The sequence below is a fragment of the Odocoileus virginianus genome, chromosome 10 (genome assembly GCF_023699985.2).
Source record: "Odocoileus virginianus isolate 20LAN1187 ecotype Illinois chromosome 10, Ovbor_1.2, whole genome shotgun sequence".
Classification (NCBI taxonomy): Eukaryota; Metazoa; Chordata; class Mammalia; order Artiodactyla; family Cervidae; genus Odocoileus; species Odocoileus virginianus.
In genome coordinates this window covers 6,475,809-6,494,933 of record NC_069683.1, presented here as the reverse complement: position 1 = coordinate 6,494,933, position 19,125 = coordinate 6,475,809, and the positions used below count along the sequence as shown (strand labels likewise).

General features: G+C 53.1%; 1 protein-coding gene across 4 annotated transcripts in view; it reads right to left on the bottom strand.

The window, feature by feature from the left end:
* Positions 1-18,549, bottom strand: part of MYO7A (myosin VIIA) — a 92,731-nt gene extending 74,182 nt beyond the window's left edge. For 2 of the 4 annotated variants that reach the window (XM_070472953.1, XM_070472955.1), the window contains exons 1-3: positions 18,439-18,546; positions 12,841-12,954; positions 8,611-8,763 (exon numbers count right to left, since the gene is read on the bottom strand). In XM_070472953.1, the coding sequence (XP_070329054.1) occupies positions 8,611-8,763; positions 12,841-12,954; positions 18,439-18,498 (327 nt within the window). In that variant the 5' untranslated portion in view covers positions 18,499-18,546. Of the gene's footprint in view, positions 1-8,610; positions 8,764-12,840; positions 12,955-18,438 lie in introns of all 4 variants that reach the window. The other 2 variants (XM_070472956.1, XM_070472954.1) reach the window with 2 other exon arrangements.
* Positions 18,550-19,125: the final 576 nt, after the last annotated feature.

The following is a 19,125-nucleotide window of genomic DNA, read 5'->3' as shown; positions in this document are numbered from 1 at the left end:
TCCTGGCTCTTCCTCTGAGTAGCCCATGCCAGAAGCAGCTGAGCTTCACCAGACTGACCGCCTGACCATGTGCCAGAGCCCGAGCAGCAGGGATGGGGTGGGATAGGGAAGGAGGCTGGAGGGGAGCTGCCGGGCCAAGCACATACGGAGAGCGGGAGCCTGCTCTGTGCTACTCACCCGCCCTCCACAGTTGGTCTGAGGTTGGAAAGTAGGGAAAAAAAGAACTCATCAGTGGGAATGGGGTGATAAGGATCTTCAGCAGCAACACCCAACACAGCCCAGGTGAGTCCATTGGGCTGACTCCCCAGAGCAGGACCTGTCAACCTCTAGCCCCAGGGGGCCTCGGCCACTGTCCCCCACAGCTCAGCCCTGCCAAGCAGTGGGAATCAGCTAGATTATGGTCCCCAGGTGGGTGAGACAGCCACAAGAAACATCCCTGTGAATTTAGAAAGATGGTAACAATAACCCTATATGCAAGACAGCAAAAGAGACACAGATGTATAGAACAGTCTTTTGGACTCTGTGGGAGAGGGTGAGGGTGGGATGATTTTCGAGAATGGCACTGAAACGTGTATATTATCATATAGGAAACAAACTGCCAGTCCAGTTTTGACACATGAGACAGGGTGCTCGGGGCTGGTGCACTGGGATAATCCAGAGGGATGGGATGGGGAGGGAGGTTCAGGATGGGGAACACATGTACACCCGTGGAGGATTCATGTCAATGTATGGCAAAACCACTACAATATTGTAAAGTAATTAGCCTCCAATTAAAATAAATAAATTTATATTTAAAAAATCTAACTTAAAAAAAAAAAGAAACAGCCCTGTGGCAAATCAACTACTTCTCTAAGTCTGTCTGTTCATCTGTAAAAGGGGTATGGTTAACACCCACCTCCCAAGGCTGCTGTAAAGACCAAGGGCACAACCTTTGCCAAGTGCCTGGTGCAGAGCTGGCTGTCCGCAAGCACCTTCCTTTCTTCTGAGTATTTCCTTAATGGCAGGCACGGCTCTCAACCACTTGGCCCGTGATTGCCATGTGGTCTGCGGCTGACTGTGTGCTGGCATTCAAGAACCCTTCCCTGAGGCACAAGGGAAGGCTGACAGCCATACCTGGGTGCCCAGGAGGGAGAGCCTGGGGCCAAGGGGAACTCATACCAGGCACACGAGATGGAGAGGGTGCAGGGCGGGCAGAGGGCTCTCAGTGGGAATCAAGCACAGAGGCGTGAAAGGGCAGGGCGTTTGGGAAGATTGCTAGGGAAAGGTCACCCCGACAGCTGGGGAGGACAAATAGCAGTTACAGAGGCTGGAGGCAGACGCACTATTTCAAACCCAATGCACCGGTCAACAGCGGACTCAGAGCCAGACCGAGGTGGCCCTGAGGACAGGTCGGTGACCGAGCACAGGCAGGGGCAGTGCCAGAGAGGGCGCAGGTGCGCTGAGACACCACGAGGAGCCTTCCTGGGGTTGGGCCTGGACCCTTTCTCCCCATCACCCTTCCGTGGCCCTCTCTCCTCTGCCCACAGCCCAGCGGACCCTCCTGAGCACTAGGCCCCTCAGCCTTCTGCCCCCTGGACATCCCCACTTGATGTCCACCAGCCTGCCAAGACCACAGCCCACTCTCCACTCCAGCCCTGCTCCTCCTCTGCCTCCCAGCTCGACCAACAGTGCCACCACTGTTCTTCACCACCATCCTTCACCAGGGCGGGATACTGCAGGAGTTGCCCCTCCATCCTAACAACCCACTTCCCTCCACGGACATGGCCATGTTCCCGGCCAGGCACCTCCCCTCCGGACTCCCAGCTTTCACCATGCTCCCTACAATGTGTCCACCACTAGGAATCTGGGTCAGCTCTTTGAAAATCTGACTGTGTCATCCCCCTGCTAAAACCCTTCAGGAGGTTCCCCATGGCCTCAGGACAAAGTCCATATCCTTTCCCTGCCCACAGGACCCCTGAGCCCTGGCCCCTGCCGGCCACAACCCACAGACAGAGGCTCTCTCCACATTAAACGCTCAGTTAAAAGCACCATAATCTATCCCCTGCCCTCTCACCCAACTTATGCCCGACCATTCCTTTGCATCCAAAAGATGACCGCTCCCTCCACAGGAAGTCGGCACCCTCCCATGTGACCCATCACAGCCTGCCCGGCTCCTTTCACTTGACCATCTGACTCCTCCATATTTCTGGCTCAAGGCCTCTGGCCTGTCCTCTCTACCTGAGGTCAGTACTATCCACAGTGCATAGGACATGCTCAGCACATGTTTGGTGAGTGAATGGAAGAGTGACTAAATTAATGGATGGAGAAGAAATTCACTGCTGTCCACAGGAAGCAGCAAGGAAGGGAGCTAAGGGGTCAAGCATTAGTTGCTCAGTCATGTCTGACTCTTTGCAACCCCATAGACAATAGCCCGCCAGGCTCCTCTGTCCACGGAATTCTCCAGGCAAGAAGGCTGGAGTGGGTTGCCATGCCCTTCTCCAGGGGATCTCCTGGAGATCTGCATTTCAGGCAGAGTCTTTACCATCTGAGCCACCAGGAAAGCCCGTAAGGGGACACACCTGTCAGCAATACTGCGGCAGCCCTGCCTATGCTGATAGGAAGGATGGCCCGGGGTTGTGGCTAGTGGAAAAGCACACAACAGTGTGTGGAGCAATGCTATCACATGTGTAGGAAAAAAAATTTAATTATATGTATAATTTAATATCGCAGATATCATATATATATATAAAATCTTTCTCTTGAACGATAGATAAGAAGTTAGTAGCAGTGGTTGTGTCCGTGGCAGAAGGAACACTTTCCACTCTGTAGCACCTGTACTCATTTCAAACTAAACAATGAAAAAGCCTCTTCCTTCAGAGAGGATGCACACCAGCAGAGGAACAAGGACATACCCCCTGCCAGGCGCAGGACCTGGCAGCTCCCAGGCCACTGCTCTCTGTACTGTCGGAAGGCCCCTGTGAGGTGTAGTTATGACGCTCCTTCTCAGATGGGAGAACTGAGCCTCCAAGAAGGGGCGGGACTTGCCAAGGTCACACAGCAGGTAAGTGGGGATTGGGATAACAGAAGGACCCTGGCACCAGAGCCCCACCTCTCACCTTCCCACCTGGACTCCCCCAGATCCCAGGGATTCACCTGCAAGACTGTGGGGCTGGTGGTAGGGGAGGCAGAAGAAGTGAGGGGCTTGGCCACTGCTGAGAAGGAGACTCAAGCTTTTCTCTGCACCTCAGCCCCTGTCCTCCGCCTTAGGCTCTGGGCACTGCTCTCTGAGCCCCTCTGGCCCTGTCTCTCCAAGGCTTCATGGTAAACAGGGTTAATGTCCACTCCCCAACACTGGCATTTTGTCAAGTCTCCAGTGATAAAGCCCACCCTGTGGGGCCATGGGCTGGGGTAGGGAAGAGATAAGAACTATTCCTGAGTCAAGGACATAGCACACAGGTCCCTAGGGGGCCCCAAGTTCCAGGTGGAGATCAAGGAGCCTCTCTTAGGTCAGAGACACACCCCAGGAGATATGGTAGGAATCCACCTCCTCCTCTGGGAAACCCCGGGGCCTGCTATCCCTCGGGCCTTCTGCTTAGCAGGCCATGGAGACTAAGATACACATGCTATACCAATGTCACAGAGCTACTCACCCCATTGTACCAAAGGGGTGACAGAGACCAGAAATGGGTAGGGCTTCCCCAAAGGCCACCTGTCAAAACCTGGACCCAGGCCTCCCAGCTCCCAGACCAGAGCTCCAGTCCCTGCTCAGCATCAGCCCTGCCACCTGTTCCCTGAAAGACCCAGCAATGACCCCTGGCCTCTGGGACCACCCGATGAGAGGCTGCTGTTTTCTGTTTAGTCACTAAGTCATGCCTGACTCATTGCAACCCCATGGACTGCAGCCCACAGGTTCCTCTGTCCATGGGATTTCCCATGCAAAATCCTGGAGTGGGTTGCCATTTCCTTCTCCAGGGGATCTTTCAAACCCAGAAATCAAACTCATATCTACTGCATCGGCAGGTGGGTTCTTTACCACTGAGCTAACAGGGTAGCTCATGTAAGGGGTACTTTGAGGATTAAATCAGTTAATTCATGTAAAATACTTAACAACAGTGCCTAGCAGAAGTTGAAGACTCAATAAACGTTATTCATGGTAGTATTCTTCTAGAAATTAAAAATGCTGCCCTATCTGTGTGCTAAGTTGCTTCAATTGTGTCTGACTCTTTGCAACCCTGTAGACTGTAGTCCGCCAAGCTCCCCTGTCCATGCAATTTTCCAGGCCAGGGCACTGGAGTGGGTTGCCATTTCCTCCTCCAGTGGATCTTCCCAACCCAGATATCAAACCCACATCTCTTAAGTCTCCTGCATTGGCAGGTGGGTTCTTTATCACTAGTACCACCTGGGCACTAAAATTACACTAAAACAAAAAGATTCATTTCTGCCATATTACTCAGATACATACAGTAGAGATTAAGAGAAAACTGCTCTAAACCTCACTCATCATATAGTATCAATACTATAAGCAACCAACATCTCAGTCTCACAAAAAAGTTTACTAACCCAATACTAAGTACTTGTCTGACTCAATAGAAGCACACTGTGACTTTTGGTATATTTGATATATCCTGAGTATTTGATATAGTGATCAAATGCAGAATCATGAACAAGCATAGAACCCCTTCTTCAGAAGTTAACTGATACTTGGTGGAATCAATGCTACCATAGTCTGAGCTCACAATACTACTGTAAATTATTCTGTAAATTATCTTACACTTGAAATTAACAAATACTAACCATTCCCACTGCATCTTGGTCAAAGGGATTCCAGTCCACATTCTCAGGATATTGTGCAAGGACCTTAGACTTGAATGTTTGTCTCAGTGGTGTCTGCTCAAAATTTTCGCCTTCAGTTAAGAGGTTACTAGGGGTCCTCCGAGGGCTCTGCCCCACTTAGGGTGCCTGGGGCTAATTTACGGTCCCGGGGTGCTGTCCCTCAGGCTCCTGGGGGCAGACCAGCTGGAGCAGGCAAGTCCTGGGCAGTCAGGGACAGAGCCTCCTCCAGGCCCAAGACTATGAGTGGCCGTGGTAATCTGAGGAAATCCCAGGTGTGTAGGGCTGTACCCAGTGTAACCTAAGCCATGAAGTGATCAGGGTTGCCATGGTTAAGGACAGGTACGGTTTCTGGGTGGGACAATAACCCAGCTGCTTCTTCAAAGCCTTGGTCTAATCCTACTTCATTCACTCAGTCACAGAAGCATAGAGTCAGCAAGTCAAGGAAACCCCCTTGAGCCCTGCAGCTCTGGAGCGCAGGACCCTGCACCAACAGACACCCCGAATCTTAGGTCCACAGACTACTCAAGCTGGGGACCTTCCAGGTGCTGTGGCTGGATTTCTGACCGTAAGTCTCTGAATGGGAAAGAGAGCTTAGATACCTCATCTGGGCTCCATCCCCATGCCCTCCCCACCCCCACTTCCTGTCCCTCACCCTAAAATCAATCAGAAAGGTTACTAGCAAAACTTCTAATAAGGCAAATGGCGCAGACCTCAGGGTTTTCTGGAGAATCCATAAATCTCTGGAATTCTTTTATTTGATCCCATAGTCAACCTAGGTAAGGCCATAATGTCCAGGCTGATTTCTTTCCTGACTGGCCCCTAATCACACACAGAAGATTAGTCAGTCATGTCCAACTCTCTGTGACCCCATGAACTCTAGCCCACCAGATTCCTCTGTCCACGGAATTCTCCATGCAAGAACACTGGAGTGGGTTGCCATTCCCTTCTCCAGGGGATCTTCCTGACCCAGGGATCCAACCTGGGTCTCCTGCATTGCAGGCATATTCTTTACCATCTGAGCCACCAGGGAAGCCAGCTAATTAGTCTACTCTGAAAACTTAACAAACCAGATTCACTGATCTGGGACTTTCCTGAAGTTTTGGGCAGTCCAGTGGTTAAGGCTCTTCCAATGCAGGGAGTGCAGGTTCGACCCCAAGTGGGGGAATTAATATCTCACATGCTGTATGGCGCATCCAAAAAATAATAATAATAATAAGAATTACTTATGCCATACTGTCTAAAGTTTTTTCCTCTCTTCTCCCTTTTGGATCCTGTTTTTGCCTTTGTTATTTGAATCAGTCTACCAACCAACTCCCTCACGTATGAGAAACCAGTTTGTGAGCAAAATCACTAAACTGTGTGCAAAATAACCAACTTCATGCCTCAGAGTTATTCTTAGACATGGTCTGCGGGGTCCCTGGTGGAGACCACCGCCACTCAGCTCCTTCCTGTGAAATTCTCCCCAACAGGAGACTGCGTCAGGACACGAGCTCTGCAGTAGCCTCCCTGGGAAGGCAGGTGGGCAGGCTCCCGCTCATCTCCAGACCCAAGTATCAGACTCTACCCCGGCCTGGGTGAGAGGTCACAGAGAGTCTCAGGCCCTCCTGTGTCCACCTGCTATCCAAGGAGAGGAGGGGGCAGGGAACTGCCAAGAACTGGGGTGTTGACACCAGTGGTCACATGGGGTTTCTCTAACCTGGGCTCAAGTCCTAGCCCCACCCCACTGTCTGGGTGATGCTGCTCATATCCCGAGGTATCATCATGTCCTGCCCTCTGGATGAGGGAAGGAGTAAAAGGGGCTTTGTCAGTACTAAGGGGCTCCTGAGGAAGCTGCTGTCTCTGCCTACACAATCAACACATGTCCAGGGCCAGAGCACAGCTTGAGAGCCCAAGGCTGCAGAAGGACCCAGAGTGGGGAGGCTGGCAGAGGGTCTCCCCAGCAGCTGAGATGTCACAGTGCCGGGGCTTTGGGGGGCCCTGAGAACTCCTTGTTGTGCTTCCTCAGGCTCCCTCAGACTCTCCCGGCCCTGGCTCCTAGTCACGGTCCTGACAGCTCGCTTGCCTGGCATGGTCCTGCCTCAGGCCTTCTGATCGTGCAGTGCCCCTTCCCGAATGCCATCTCTCCTGGCATTCAGGAAAGGAGCTGGGAGTGAGGCCTCCCTTTCACAGACCCTGTGTGACCAGCTCCGCACTTCTCCCAGGCACTCATCACCCCACCTCTCCTCAGCGTGACTGGCCTGGGGACCTGCCTCAGGGGGTTCCCGCCAGCGCTTTCTTGGTTGTACATCCATGGCTTCCTCTGCCCCTGAGCTGCTCAGGCCAGGGTGACCAGCTCCACACTTCTCCCAGGCACTCGTCACCCCGCCTCTCCTCAGCGTGACTGGCCTGGGGACCTGCCTCAGGGGGTTCCCACCAGCGCTTTCTTGGTTGCACATCCATGGCTTCCTCTGCCCCTGAGCTGCTCAGGCCAGGGACATGCAGTGACCCCAGCACACAGCTCTACAACTCAGCCTTGTGAAGACTGTTTCCCGCTCTGTAAAATGGGACTATGGGGCTAGATCAGCCATTCTCAGAGAAGGCTGAGATCCCTGAGGAACCCCAGGATCCTTTCAGGAAGTCCATAAAGCCTTGTCTTTTCCACCAGCATATCTGTGAGGCCAGATTTTCTTCATACACTTCAGCCAAAGCAGTATCACATCAGTATGGATGTGTGGCAGAGAATCAGGTTGTCTTCTATTGAGTTGGCCAAAAAATTCACTTGGGTTATATGTAAGATGTTACAGAAGCAAACAAACTTTTTGGCCCACCATAATATTCAGTCAGATACTAAAGATATTTGAATTTTAAAAACTGTAAAACAGTGCCACTCTTCTCATTAATTTTTTTATACTGACAAATTTATTTTCTTAAAAATATTTTATGTTATTCTGTAATGGATTTTTGTGGTTATTTTTTTAATGAATTAATAATTTTAAATGTCCTGGTTATAATTTGTAATATGGTAAATATCAACAGATACTACATACATAAGCAAAAGCTCTTTGAGGCCCTCAATAAAATTTAACAGAATAAGGGGTTCCTGAGGCCAAAAAGTGTGAGGATCTTTAGACTAATGATCTCAATGGGACCATCTTGTCCTGATGGTCTCTGAGGTCACCTCTTGGAATCAACTCAGTCCTAGTTGAGTGAGATGCTCTTATTTGTCGTCATGAATTTCAAGGTGAGGAAATGTGGCGTGTGTGTATGACAGGTTCTAGTTTCAAGGTTTTGGGGGATCCGGGAGCATGTTCCATCCTTCATCCCCTTCCTGAGGATAGAGACTTCCAACCCATCCTCCTCGACCTTGAAAGACCCATGGCAGGTCCTGATCTCACCACAAACCCAGGGAAAGCCACAGATCCCCCAACCCTGGGCAAAGCACTGAGCCTGTTGCCCTCCCTTGACTGGTCTGGCCTCCCAGCAGTTTCAGCAGTCTCCCTACAGAGGCACAGGAACCTGTGGGAAAAACTTTCCATTCCGCAATCACAAACCACACAAGAGTCAGTCAATCAGTCGTGTCAGATTCTTTGTGACCCTATGGACTGTAGCCCGCCAGGCTCCTCAGTCCATGGGATTCCCCAGGCGACAATACTGGAGGGGGTTGCCATCCCGACCAAAAGTGAGGATAAGCCACAGACAGAGCGGCTGTGGGCAAGGGCTGAGTCCCTGATCCCCCAGGCCAGCTGCAGAGGCGGGGTGGTGCTACACGTGGAGGGACCGGAGGTGGGCGGGGCAGCTGGCAGGTCGGGCAAGACTCACGTAGATGAGATGGTCTCGGTATCTAATGAGCAGGTTGCGCAGGATGCCGGCTTCATTGAGGTCCCCCAAGCGGATCATGTCCTCCACACCGTGGACCGACGTGGGGTGCATGGGCTTGATGTGCGTGGCGTTCTGCGGGGAGATCCAGTGTTCCTGCGGAGATGCACAGTGGCTAATGTCAGCTTGTCCTCCTGAGACTCAGGCTACACTCCGCCAGGGAAGGGAACCCCGGATATCTGCGACCCTATAAGGGCCTCGTCCTCTGCTGCGCCAAACACTATCGGTTCTAACAGGTTGACTCCCACGAGTAAAAGTGATACCGCCCACCCTTAACCTCCATGGAGCACTCTTCCTCCTCTTCGGGAATTCTCTCTGCAGACCTTACATGTGGGCATGGCAGGGACTTTGGTCCTACCTTGCGGCTGTCATAAAAGGGATTAGTCTCTCCAGTCAGTTTATAGGATGGAATGAAAAGTGTAATAATTGGAGTTAGACTTCAAATCCAAACTCCAGTAAACTGGAGTACAAAAAGTTACTCAGATGGTGCAATACTGTTGCACTATCTGCCTGCTGCCACGGGGTGGCAGATGGTGCACATCTGGGCAATAGCCTTGGCTTGTTCATAGAGCTTGCAAAGCCCCGGTTTCCTCTGACCGCTGGAATCCTCCCCTCCCCTCGGAGGTCTCCAGCACTCTCTACTTAACATTCCTCACCTCTCAGAGAAATGGAAATCGCTCCTGTGCTCTGTGGTATGGCTATAACCTGAGTCAAACCTCCAAAGACCTTTGGGTCCCTCTCTCTATTCCCAAAGGCTAGAACCATAGGAGCCTGAAGACCAGGCAGGAATCAGGGTTCCCACGGCTGGGTCAGGGCCTCCTCTCAGCCCCCACACACCCCGGGTCTCCCACTGAAAGGCAGTAGTCACACTGGGTTACCATTGTGTGAACACAGTTCTGGCCCTGACCCCTCAATTTTCCCCAAGGCTGGGCGGTTAGCTTCCATGTTTGCTATAGCCTGGTTCACAGTGCTTCAAACAGGGGCCAGGCACAGAGTCGGGGCAGAGAATCCCTGATGAACAGATGGCTGACTTCTGACTACTAGGAACCAGGTCTGAATTAAAAGCCAAGTCCTAGTCATGGAGAGACCCCACAAGTCCCCTATTCCAGCTTCCTTACTTCACGTGAGAAAACAGGATCAGAAGACCAAGCCCCTCAGAGAGCTCAGGGACAGGCTAGCCATTGCCAGTAACTCCAGTTTCCCTGGCATTGCAAGGCACTTCCTGGGCCAGGGGCATTGCATTCCAGGTCAGGCCCTTACACAGCCCTGACGTGAATGGGCTGGATGGTGAGATCAGAGAACCCTCCTAGACTTTCCAATCCCGGGTGGAACATTCCTCTCTTCCACCCCATTTCTTGATAAAAGTTGATCCAGTTGGAAAATTCCCTTTCCCTATTTTGGTCCTAGGCCCTAGCATGGGTCAGAGGGGACAGGATGCCAGGCAGGCTGTCTGCCTTCCCCACTTGACCCCAGCCTCTGTTTCCATAATTCTTCTGCAGGACACTTCAGCCCAGAGTTAAGAGGTAGCTCAGCCTCCACAAGACCTGTAGCCCTGTGCATGTCAGTTTGCTTCCTTGAACTATGAAAGGGGATCCTCATCTATGAAATGGGGATGAGAATAACAATCCCCTTTTCTTAGGGATGTTGGGAGGGTTAATAGATATGATAATGGTCAACTTTTGTTTCACTCCTGCCAGGTCTAAAAAGCCCTAGTACCTGGTAACTGATCAACCAGTCCTGGGTATTATCACTCTAACGCCTTCTAGTTTTTGTTGCAAAACAGATGTATATTCTCATTTGTTCCTCTTAACATTGCATCATGGAATTACTGACCCTGTTTTACAGTGAGGCGGTACACTGGAGAGGTAAAGTGCTCTGCTCAGGTAAATGGCAGAGCTGAGCCTCTCCCCACTCCTTTCCTGCATGGAGAGTCACCCAGCTGAGGTCAGCACCCCTCAGGTCAATGTCCACAGACAGCTACAACACAGACCAAAGTGTAACCAGGGCAGAAACTGAGGCTTGGCCCTGAAGGCAAACCAGTGAGAGACAGAGAGGGCCTGGGGATACATCTGGGAAAGAGCTGACCTGGCAATGAATTCAGAGAGACAGGGACCATGGGGTCTGCAGAGAAGGGGAAGAAGGGGTATATCTGGCAATGAGCACAGCTTGGACAAAAGCAGAGTATTAGGACTTCAGTGAAGATGGGAACCACGGCCTCTCATTCATTAAGCACATCTTCATAGAGAAACTTCTCTAAGGAGAGCTTTGTTGTGCTCCAGGTAACCAGATATGACTCACCTGGCCTCAGATTGGGGGAGTCTGTGGCAGAGAGGTCAAAGATGATAGCTTGGAGGTGGATGGGGGAGGTAATGGGAGTGGGAAAAGCTGGTGAAAGAAGAGGCCAGAAGCCCCCGGGGGCCCACGCCACCGAAGCAAACGCAGGCCCCATCCTGCTCCCAGCCAGTCGATCACATTCCTCCCTGCACTGCAGCCCCCATTCTCAAGGCCTCTGTGGGGGCGAGTGGGAGTGGATCTCTGGGATCTGGTAACACAGTTACGGGACACCATCTGACATGCAACATGACCCAGGTGAAACTCAAGCCTGCAGGCAGAGTCCCTGGGCCCCACCCCGGGGGTTCCAGGCTGGTTCCTGGACCTGTCTGTGCTGTCAGCCAAACCCAGGTGCCCCTTCTGCGCCTGCAACCTCACAGGAGCTTCCTAGAGGGCCCTGGAACTGGAGCCTCTGGGATGACACTGCAGGCACTTTGCTTGTAAAGCCCAGGGGGCAAAAGTGTGGTTAACAGAACTTGAGCTCTAAAGTCACCACTGAGATGTTGAGAGAGGAAACACACACACAAAGGCCAGAGGCCCTGGATCCCGGCCCCTCACAGCAGCATCCCTCACTAGCTGTGTGAGTGGGCCTGGGGTCCCTCTCTGAACTCCAGTTTTCCCCTTGAGGTCACAGAGGCTGTTCTCCCTGCCTTTCACACACACTGTGAGGACTTAAAGACAGAACCTGGGTCAAAAGGCTTTGCAAACCCCAAGGCTGGTATCTCTGGAGGCTGCAAAGATAATAGTGATGCCCCCACCTTCTCCATGGCCCTTACTGGGCCTCCAGGGTCCTGAGCCCGCCCCAACCCTCAACAGAGCCTTCTTCTCCAAGTCACAGCACCCTTTCATATCCATCAGACTCAGAGGCTAAGACAGGACAGTCTCTATGTCCCTAGCGCCACCCACAGCATTGGGTACAACCCAAATTACGGTAAACTGAATTTCCCCAGTCTCTCACGTCTCTGCTAAACCACAACCTTGTACTCCGCACCATATTTACACATGCCCCCACCACATACGCATGTGCCATGCCCATGAACACACGTCCAGAGTTCCCAGGCTTCCCCTCATCTGGGCCACCCACCCACCTTCTCTAAGGCAGGACCCTGACTTTAGACTTTTCCTTCCATCCCCAAGGCCCCACTCTCACTGCCTCTGAAATTTACACTTCTGTGTCCCTTTCCTTCAGGGTCACAAGAGATAAAGGGTTCAACTGTTAGACTGATTTCCAGGCAGCACTGGGGTGGACAGTGGATTCATCTGATGCTGTAACCCCACAGAACCAGACTGGTTGTTTTCAGAGCACCTCCCCCTTTTCTGAGTCATTCAAGTGTGATCTCACGTATGAGTCAATACCCCTGTGAGATAGTTGTTAGAGATAGTATCTCCATTTTACAGAAGGGGAAACTGAGGTTCAGAAGGGAAAGAGATTTGGTCAAGGTTGCACAGCTTGGGCATCAAGTGGGCAGGATGGGATTTGAATCCAGTCTCTCTGACCCCAAAGCATCTCTGAACCTGAGGAGCTCCCAGCCTAGTACCACCTCCCTGCCCCCACCATATACACTCGCACGTCCACACAGACACAGATCTCTAATACCACGCAGAATGGACTGAAGTACTCACGGAAATTAGAACAAATATCCTGGGGCAGAAAGGGAGGTCCCCTCTCACGGGGGCAATCGGGAAAGCTCCATGGAGGAAGGGAGCTCTGAGAGGCAGAAGTGGGGCCCAGGAGCTGTCTCCTTCCACCTGAGGCCGGTCCCTGGTAGGTCCCTGCATCAGGTCACTGTAAGCCTGCGTCCCTGTCAAGGCACGGGGGTGGGATGGTAACAGGCTACTCACATTGCCTTCATCGTCCACCACCTGGATCTGCCCAGAATCACAGAGCTTCACCACCGCGCCAATGGGCACATCAAACTCCTGCCCAGATCTCAGGTCCATCCAGACGTAGTCGCCCTGTGGGTGAGGGTCCCAGGTGAGCAGAGAGGGCCATCAGGAACGCCTTCCAAGCAGTGCTGTGCCCACCCCCTACCACCAGTGTCTCTTGTGCCAACCACAGAAGAGAGAAGAGAACCAGCACTTGTGGAAGCCCTGGCGCCTGGTCCTCAGCTGGGCACTTATACAGTGTCGTGACTGTCCCCAGTTTACAGATGAATAAGCAGAGGCTCAGAGAGGTGAATAGCTGAGACCACACAGCTGGGCAGCTTCAAACCCAGGCCTGGCCGAAGCCCAGCTCTCCCCAAGGCTCCACATCACATGCAGGTACAGTAGACTCATTGAGGTTTAGGCAGAAACACTGAAGGACCCAAACCACTTCCCCTCCGTCCTAAAGGAGGCGTTCCCCTGGACATTCAAACAGCCTCCATCACCTCCAAGGTCAACACTCACAGTCACAGCTATGACTTCCCTGCCGTGACACTGCTGGGCCCCGTGACACACGTGGACATCACTGTCAGCCACACTGTCCCCTGGCTTGTGGGGACAGCCCGACCTGGGGCGGTGGAGCGTCACATCTGTGTCCCTTGTGGCATCTGGCACAGGGCCTGGCTCTCACTACACGCTCAGTGAGCATGCACAGAAGCCACATCTACAGCCCAGAGTCAGAGAAAGGACTTAGAAGAACCACCTTTCAGCACTGGCATCAAATACACATGTACTGAGCACCTACTGGGTACAAGGCACCGATGGATCTAAATGCTGGGGATCAAGCAGTGAGCGTGGAGTCCACATCCTAGTTGGGAGGAGCCAGAAAACAAACTGAGGAAGTACGTTTGGGTTGGAAGGAGGCAGAAAACAAAAAATTGAGCAAGTCACAGTCACTTGGGATGGCTGTAGTGTGGTGATGACAGTGAGCACCCCAGTGCTGGAAAATGACCAAGCCAGCCAAGCGGAGATTCAGTAGCTGGGGAAGCCACTCTGGAGGAAACCTCTGGACAGAGACCTGAAGGGTAAGAAGCAGACAGGCGAGGAAAGAGCAAGGGTAGAAATCTGGGCAGAGGAAATGACAAGGGCAAAGGCCCTCAGGCAGGAAGGAAGGACTGATAGGAGAGAGGTGGGGAAGAACCAGGACTCATAGACTCTTATTCACCTGGACGTAAAAGCTTGGATTTTATTCTAATCTTAATAAGAGTGTTCTTTTTGGGTGATTCCCAAATTCCCTAGAGGGTAAAAGAGCCTGGACATTCTAATAAAAATATCAAGTGGCAGTTAGAAACGTTAACAGCTGCTAAAATTGATTCACAATGAAATAAGCCCATGGGAATGGCCCAGTGGAAATAGATCTGGGCTATGAGACTGGGTTTGGGGACCTGCCTGGGACCTCAGACAAGTCCCTGACCTCTTTGAACCTCAGTTTCCACATGCCTCAGTGAGGGGTGAGCTCGTTGAGTACCAAATCCAACCTGTCATTGTTTCGGCTTCCTGTTCCCATCAGAACCAACTACTTTTCAGCCCCAGTTGACACTATGAACGTCCCTTCATGGGAGGTCAGCACATGTTAGAAACAGGCTAGGTGCAAACCCAAGCTTTCTCCCAGAAAAACTAAGAAAATTTGGAGAGCCTCTGGGAGGAGAGGAGAACTCATGTGTTTGCTGTGTATCTACTGTTGCCCAGGCCTTATGGTTGTTCCCCATAAACTGCCCTATTTAGTGCTGCTGACTGCTTTAATCCCAAATCCAAGCTGTGCTTCCTGCCACACTCCTCGCCCTCTCTAAGTGCTGACCCAGGACCACCGGACACACCCCTGCTCAGACTGTTCTGTTCCACCTCCCCCCCTCCCCACCCCATCTTTCCACTGAGTGGACATTTATCTAAGAGCAAACAGCAACTCTTCCCAACCCCTCCTCACTGCCCCACCTCCTTCCTCCTCCTTCCCACCCCCTGAAGAGTTAGTTCAGTCATTCGGAGCACATTCGTGGAGAGCCTGCTGCGGGCCAGTTTCACTCCAGACCCTGGGGACAGAGCAGTGAAGGGAAAGCAGAGGGTCTAGTAAGGGGAGCCCCAGGTTGATGTTAGATGAGGGGGCACTCGGAGAATGTGGGCAGCGGGCACATAGGGCCCCGTGAGCCATGGACGGAAGTTGGACTTGAAATAGGACAAGAAGCTATTGGAAGGTTTTAAAGCAGGAGAGGATAGCACGATGCCATTTTTAAAAACGTCATCCTGAGAAGAGAACCCAGGAGTTCCTCCAGACTCCGGGGCCCCTGGGCTTGCCCCTTACAGCCAGCACCAGGCTGGGTCATCATTGTGTGTGCCCACCCTTTGCTAGCCTGCAGCCCCATGAGGGTGGGGCTGATCTGAGTCTTCCATCTGTGTTTCCCCAGAACCAAACATAGAGAAACTCTTCCTCTCAATGAGAGAGAGAATCAGAATGTGAGAGTGTGTGTGTGTGAGCATGGGTGTGTAAGAGGGAGCACATGACAGAGTTCATGTGTGTGAGAGAGAAAAAGAGAGACTACCTGATTCCCAGAGGCTGGCAGTGGCGGGAAGTGGCACCAGGACATTGCTCTCTGCACACTCAATACCCCTGCAGCAGGCCAGGTAGTGACTGACACGCTTTCCTGGAATTAACCATCTCATTGAAACTCATGACAATGCTTCGACAGAGGATTCCACCTCTACTTTATCTCCTCAAAAAGGTCAAGACCCATGCCCAAGGTCACACAGGTGTTTTGTGGTAGAACCAGGAATGAAGCCCAAGACTGGCAAACTCCAAATCCAGTCCTATCTCCCAACCACCCCACCCTAGGTCCCCGCCCTGAGCCCAGTTCTGCAAGCAGAATAGGAAGCATGAATAGGGTTCCTGCCTCGAGACGCTTAGTGGACCCAAAATGCAAACTGGAAGCTCCAGCTGGGGGGCACCAAAGCAAACAGAAGTGACTTTAGAACCCTCCTAGCCAAGGACTGTCATCAGGAGGGCAATGACTTGATTTTCTCTTCTCTTGATCTGAACTTGAGGAAAGAAGCAAAAACGGCAGCTAAGAGGCTTCCAAGAGGATTCGTGGGCCTGAAAACCTCTGAGAAGACAGTTCCCACTGTCCCATGGAAAGTACTTGGGGCATGAGAATGCAGCTGGATTGTAAGGGTCCCCATTTTACAGATGAGGAAACTGAGGCCCAGAGAAAGTAATTTGGCCACTCATCAAATCAGTTACTCATGAGACTGCAAACAACTGCAGGGCAGAGTCAGATCCCAAAACAAGGTGGGTCAGGAAATGCTGGTGGGTGAAGGAAGGAGGGAAGGAGGGAAGATGTAAAAGAACACGACACTTTTTTGAGGGGTGGGAGGAGAGGAAAGGGGCATTGGGCTCAGGTCTAACCCCACTGGCTTCTCCCCACAGCCAGACTCCAGGCATCCCGTGACTGCATCTGGCCCCATTCCTACAACCCTACCACCCCACTGTCAGGAGAACCCCATTAGGGAGCTTTCCTGGAATCAAAAGTTCCATTTGTGAGACTCCTGCCCCAGCGTGGCTGTGTAAACTGGAGAAAGTAACAGCTTCTCCACGGTGGGATGAGCAGCTCCCAGCCCCCACACAGTAGCTTCCTAGATGGATTTGTCCTAAATGTCCTCAAGGATACTTCACAACCTTAGCCCACATCCACCACAAAAACATGGTAAAGAGTTCTGGATTCAGGTCCCAGTTCTGCCACCAGTGCTGTGTGACTTTGGCTAAGTCTTTCCATCTCTCTGGGTCTTAGTGTTCCCCAACTTTAAAATGAAAGAAGTCAGTGCTTGGGAAGATAAGAGACCCTGTGCAAAGAGGAGTTGTCCTTGATGCCCACTTGCCTTCCCCCTAGGCGTGAACCCAGGATCTGAGCAATACTGACTCCCCCACAAGGCCTTAGTCTTATGTGCCTCTTTCCTCCCTGGGGAAGGGTCTGAGGTTCAGTCCCTGTTTGTGGAATGAAAACGAGTCTGTTTTAGGACATGTCCCCCCTTCTCCCCCACTTAGGGGTTTCCCTGGTGGCTCAGCAGGTAAAGAATTCCCTGGCGCAATGCAGGAGACCGAGGAGACGAGGGTTCGATCCCTGGATGGGGAAGATCCCCTGGAGAAGGGCATGGCAACCCACTCCAGTATTCTTGCCTGAAGAATCCCATGGACAGAGGAGCCTGGCGGGCTACAGTCCGTGGGGTCGCACAGACTCTGACACGACTGAAGAGACTGAGCAAACAGGGCATCCCCTCCTTTATCCTCATAGTCACTCTGGGACACTGGTGGTCTTAGCCCTGTTTTCACAGGTGGGAAAGATGGTCCGACTGACTTGCCAGCGGGGTGGGTAAGTAAGGAAGTGTTCGGTTGCTAACCTTCAATGAAGGAGGGGCCTTGCGGGCCACACTTTCCTTCCACCAGCCGGTCAGCCAGCCCACAAACGTCCACCGAGCCCCCTCAGGGCACCTGGAGGCGCTTCCTGCTCTGGACCAGGGCAAAGGCAGGGAATCCCCTCCTGGGCACCTCCCGTTTTCCAGCAGCAGAAGCTCCCGGCTCGGAGGGGAAGCGAGCGGGCCAAGTGCACTTTGGGCACGGGAGCATCGGAGGATCGGAGTCTGTGTGCACCCTGGGGTTTTGCGACCCTGCGGCCCTCCCGGCTTCTAAAAGGCGCGTCCTCCCCCCTCTGGCCTGGGGCTCACCGGCAGGACCGCGTATGTCTTCAGCGCCCGGTTCAGGCTGCGCACCAGCGCCCACTTGCCCTTGCCCGGCTGCTCGGCACGCGCCTCGGCAGAGTCGCCGGGGTCTGCGGCGTCCGCGGGGTCGGCGGGGTGGGCGGGGGGCTCCATGACGCCCAGGGACTGGTGGCGGCCGGCTACAGCGGCAGCACGTCTCGGGCTCCCTAATTCACCTAATCCCGTGCGCACCGCCCGCCAGGGAACCCTAAACCCAGCCATCTGCCGCGGGCCCATGGCAACGGCGGCTTAGGTGACGCCTGCGGGCGGCAACGGGGAGGGGGCGCCCGGGCGCTTTGCCCCCTCCCACGCTGGCTGGACCCCGACCACCTGACGTCACCGGGGATTCCCGGCGGCCTCGCTGGGACCGCAGCCTGTGGCGCCCAGGAACTGGGCTGCGGGACTCGGCGTAAAAGAGGGCCCTGGAACCTCACCTTGACTGTAGTTTTGAAGAAAATCAGTGTATTTTCTACAGAAAGAAACGTGGGGCTGTTTTGGAATAGAATGCAATACACTTAGTGAATTTTTTAAGTCTAAAGGCGAGGGACATCAAAGATCTTTCTGGTCCCATGACTGGCTCTGGGGAGTGAGGGTGGAAACAAGTGTTGAAGTTGGAGGGGGCTCTGTGGGGAAAGCCTGGAAGAGTCTGTCTCTGGTCCTCCTGCACCCTCCCGGGCTACCCAACGGGTGATCTCCAGCTCAAAGAGGAGGCACTGAGGCCTCCTGGAGGCCCCTGGTCCCCAGGACAGCCAGCCACCTCCAAGGGCTCAGACTCACCCGGCAGTGGGCATCAAGTCGGGCTCCTGTGTCCCGGCCACCACACAGGCTCCGCTCCATGCTGGACTGCAAGCCACAGCGGCCACCGTCCACCAGAAGGCATGGGATGCCCAGGCCCCGCAACTCTCCTCCTACACCTGCCTTCTCCGCTCTCCCTGCCTAGCTTTATCTTCCCCCGTTTTCTCCTACGCACTCTTCAAGGTCTCAATTTTGGCCCTCAGCATTGTCTGGAACTCTGGATGACCCAACCTTCTGCTCTAGACAAGCAAACCAGGGCAGAGAGCTGGGGAATGGCAAGGAAGAAGATAGCAATGCCTCACACAGAACCCAGAGCTGCCCCTCCGGACCTGACCTTCCTTCTACCCCCATCTCTGTTCCAGCCTTGAAGACCCAGCACTCTGCCACCCAGCACACAGCTGACTGACTGCAGTGATTCCCAGCTGTTTCCTGGGCCCCCTCAGGGACGCTGCTCTCAGGGGTCCTTCCCCGACTTAAGCCCAGAACAAGCACACGTACCAGCCCACCCCACCCCTGCCCACCCACCCAGGGGAGTTTGTGGAAACAGGAACCAGACCCTAAGACACATAGGGAGGGCTGGGGAATGGGCTACTATCCTTCCATCTGTCCATTTAACCAACCTTCATAGGCTCAGACTCAGGCTTAGGGGATACCATCCTCAGAGTTTCC